Source organism: Plodia interpunctella, chromosome 10 (genome assembly GCF_027563975.2).
Source record: "Plodia interpunctella isolate USDA-ARS_2022_Savannah chromosome 10, ilPloInte3.2, whole genome shotgun sequence".
NCBI classification, from domain to species: Eukaryota; Metazoa; Arthropoda; class Insecta; order Lepidoptera; family Pyralidae; genus Plodia; species Plodia interpunctella.
In genome coordinates, this window is record NC_071303.1 from 4,550,037 (window position 1) to 4,553,690 (window position 3,654).

At 31.7% G+C, this 3,654-nt stretch overlaps 1 protein-coding gene across 1 annotated transcript; it reads left to right on the plus strand.

The window, feature by feature from the left end:
- The first annotated feature begins 1,447 nt into the window (after window positions 1-1,447).
- LOC128673002 (uncharacterized) lies at window positions 1,448-3,437 on the plus strand. Its single transcript, XM_053750568.1, has one exon. The coding sequence runs from the start codon at window positions 1,556-1,558 to the stop codon at window positions 3,287-3,289; it is 1,734 nt and encodes a 577-aa protein (XP_053606543.1). The 5' UTR covers window positions 1,448-1,555; the 3' UTR covers window positions 3,290-3,437.
- The last annotated feature ends 217 nt before the right edge of the window (window positions 3,438-3,654 follow it).

A 3,654-nucleotide genomic window follows, 5' to 3' on the forward strand; every position in this document is an offset into this window, starting at 1 on the left:
AATCACTTGTTTTTCAAGCATCGTTTATATCATTAAAATTTCAACTTTATAACCTTGCCTTTCCAAAAATTCACAGCGTCTCAAAATAATCATATTTTGGTAACTATCGACCAAAAATCGGCTCATTTTAGGTACACTATGGGTCACATGAATCGCCTAAATAGTCTATTTCTATCGATTTTTCAGACGCATACATCAAGGAGGATTTCCAATCTCACACGTAAAATGTCTGCGTCACTTCGCCGTGAAGTGTGGAAACGCGAAATAAAAGCAATTCTTTCTAATTAGCTCCGTCGAGACGAGATTGAGACGAGAGCCCGAAATAGACACCCGCCGACCAACTGATTTACGCACGACGACTGGTTCTGAACGCATCCGAATAATTAACGTTCAGTATTTATTTGATTGTTTTGATTCGACACGATTGATTTGAATGCGCCGCATGGAATCTTTGAATTCATTTCGAATTTCCAACTGTTTGTTTTGTTCGCTCCGTCTGGCTTCGATTTATTGATACTTTTATTTATTTTTAATTTTTCATGTGCGAGTTAGGTTATGGTATTGTTTCAAATAGATAGGTATAAAAAATAGTATCATTTAAAAAAATATATACCTATAAATGCGATAGTTTGATATTGTGGATGGATGTTCAATGTTCATCTATAACTCATTGAGGTAAGCTTACTTATAGGCAAGGATAAGGACTTATAGATATTGACAAATTTGTTAAGGACCTATATCCTTTTACCCCAAAATTCCAATGCCCCGGGATGTTATTTGTATCTCGTACTATATAATAGATACCATACGAGACAAAAAGTGAGCATAACTAATGAAAGTGTGCGATGTGACAAAGTTGACACTGGTGTCAAACACTGGTATTCAGTTGTAGTGCCAAATCTATTAATTTGCCGTTTCATCACCGCTAGCTTGCATTAATAATGCAATTCTAAATTAAACAAAGACACGAGAATGGTATGCATAATTATTGCCCTAACTATATTTATCTACAATGAAGATGTATATTGAATCTAATAACAGGTGGAATCAATATATTTGTTTTTATATTACAAGTTATTTCATTAATACGTAAAGGTGAAAATGTTTATAAAATTAAATTAAAACCAACAAGTAAATCTTCTTATCTTAGCTAAGCTTTCCTTTATTTAACTTACAATTCTATAAATATATGTGTATATAGGATGGTACTCTCACGTTAATTGCAACAAGATCTCTGTGGTAAAATGTGTTAAAATTAGATTTGTGTAAAAATTCTTGAATTTATAATTTATATAAAGTAGGTACCTACTATAGTGAAAAATATATTGTTTTGTTTTTCTACGACTAATCAGAATACTGTAATTATTTAATTCAAAACAGCGAGGCCACGACTTCATTATTTAGACCATGGTACAAGTCTAGTAAGTGGCATACGTATAGTGATAAATCTAGTTGACCTATAAAATGACATTATGGTATTAAAGACTATATAGTCATTCACAAAGTTTGTGATGTGATAAGAGTTGCAAAAATATATAAATATATTGTCTAGAGAATGGAAGGCATTCATATGATTCATATCGATATACCAGTTCTACGCATCAGTTCGAAAGTATCGAATATTCAAATCCAAGAATCGGAACTCCAGCGTCGAGTTAAAAATGTACTGAGAAAATCTAGAGGATTCTCGCAAATTTCTTTACAACATTATAGACCAAAAATAGGTTATCCATTGCAACTAGGTGTATTAAAAAAAGAAGAAAATCAGCTACCTTACATGCGATATATAAAAGAACAAGATAAAAATACAAGCAAACATTATTTGAATGTTTCTTTACAGCAAAAATATAAAATTGCTCTCAATCAATTAAGATACAGACTCTATACTGAAGATCCACCTGATGATGTCAAGGCACTGACTGATATTGATAAAGATTTTTTCAATTACGTCAATGGCCGACCTGTTTCCGATCGTGTTTCACTATATAAATCTTTGAAAGCGATTATTAATAACATTATGATAACAAAACTAGAGATTGGCTTTAGGCGTGAATGTATGTTGAACATTGAAAAAAGTCGTGAAAATGAAATGAAGATTTATGAGAAAAGCCTTAACATGTTTACAAAACAAACGAAATATTTAGAAAATTTCATATCCGAGGACTACAAAAAGTCCCTTGCACTACTGGATAAATGTGACGATTTACATCATGAAGTCAATTTGAAGAGAGCAGAATTAAAGTTATTAGCCGATCATCAATGCGCAATAGTTTCGAGTTTATTACGGTTAGATTATATGTATTATATTAAGCAAACCTATGGAAGATTTCTTTATTATTTGTCTCCTCCGAGTTGGCGTGCATGTAATCGAAATTTTGCCCAATCAATGGAAATAGAATTAAAGGGTTTTGATCTAGGAGCCGGTGGAGTGAAAACATTTACTGATATATTCGACAAAATGCAAAAAGAGTGCTTTAGTGATCTTGTCAGCCCAGCTTTATATTTCACTAGCCCAAATCAGTTGATACAGCTGTTTGAGTTTATTGGAAATCAACAGTTGAGTTGTTTGGTTGACATAGAGTTCTTAGCTCCACTTATCAAACAAGCTAAAGACGATGCCAAGTTTCTAGAAGAAATTATCGTACAAGAAAGTGCCTCTCTCTTAGGCACTATTAAGTCTATGAAAACTTTACTAGAAGAAAGTGAGAAAAAATGTTTACTTTTAGAGAATAAGTTTTATAAAATAGCAAACGGCCTATTCTACGAGAGTACTGGTGCTCCAGAAGTTATTAAACTTACTTTACATTTAGAATTCGTATATGAAGTATTGTTTTCAGAGAAGCCAATGAATGTAGACATTGTTACTATGGCGAAGAGTTTGGAATCGTTTCATTTGCATTATTGCGATCGTTTAGATTCATTACTACATGTTAATATTAAAGACGCCGTAAGGCAAGCTGTGGACATTGAACATATGAAGATAAAGAGAGCTAAAAAAGCAAGACGAGACTTATGTGTTTTTGACACATTGAAGAAAAAGTTGCTCAGAGCATTTGAGCCGCCGGCACAGCGTAAATGTAGTAATTTTAAAGAAGTTTTTAAGACAGATAAAGACGGAGAGCAAGTAATGGTTGCTAATTTAAATAAGCAAACCAGGTCTAAGAAGCCAATGAAAAATTGTACTGCAAAAGCCCCTTTGACTGCAACTGAACTGGAATATTTGACAATATTTACCAATTGGTGCCCTGATGAAGATCCAGCCAAGTATCTGCATACAGATATTGAGTGAAAAATTAATTCATTTATTATTTTAATGGCCAAACAATAATAAATTTAATATTTTATCTACATTGATGATAAATTCGTAACAACTAACTATTTAAGTTTGGTAATGTATAGCATAACCAAATTATGTACTTATAGTATAGAGAAGATGAAGTAGATATTAAAATATATTATGTACTAATTAAATGTTAGAATAATATTAATTTTGTAAGTAATCATAGATATTGCTTTTAAATTTAAATTTATTTCGAAGTTTAAATAATATAATTGTACATTTCGTGAAATAAACTTATTTTGTAAAATGGTTGTCTAAACTGCTGAAGTAAGTGGCTGATACTTGTTCTTGTATAGAATAAAATACCTATCGAA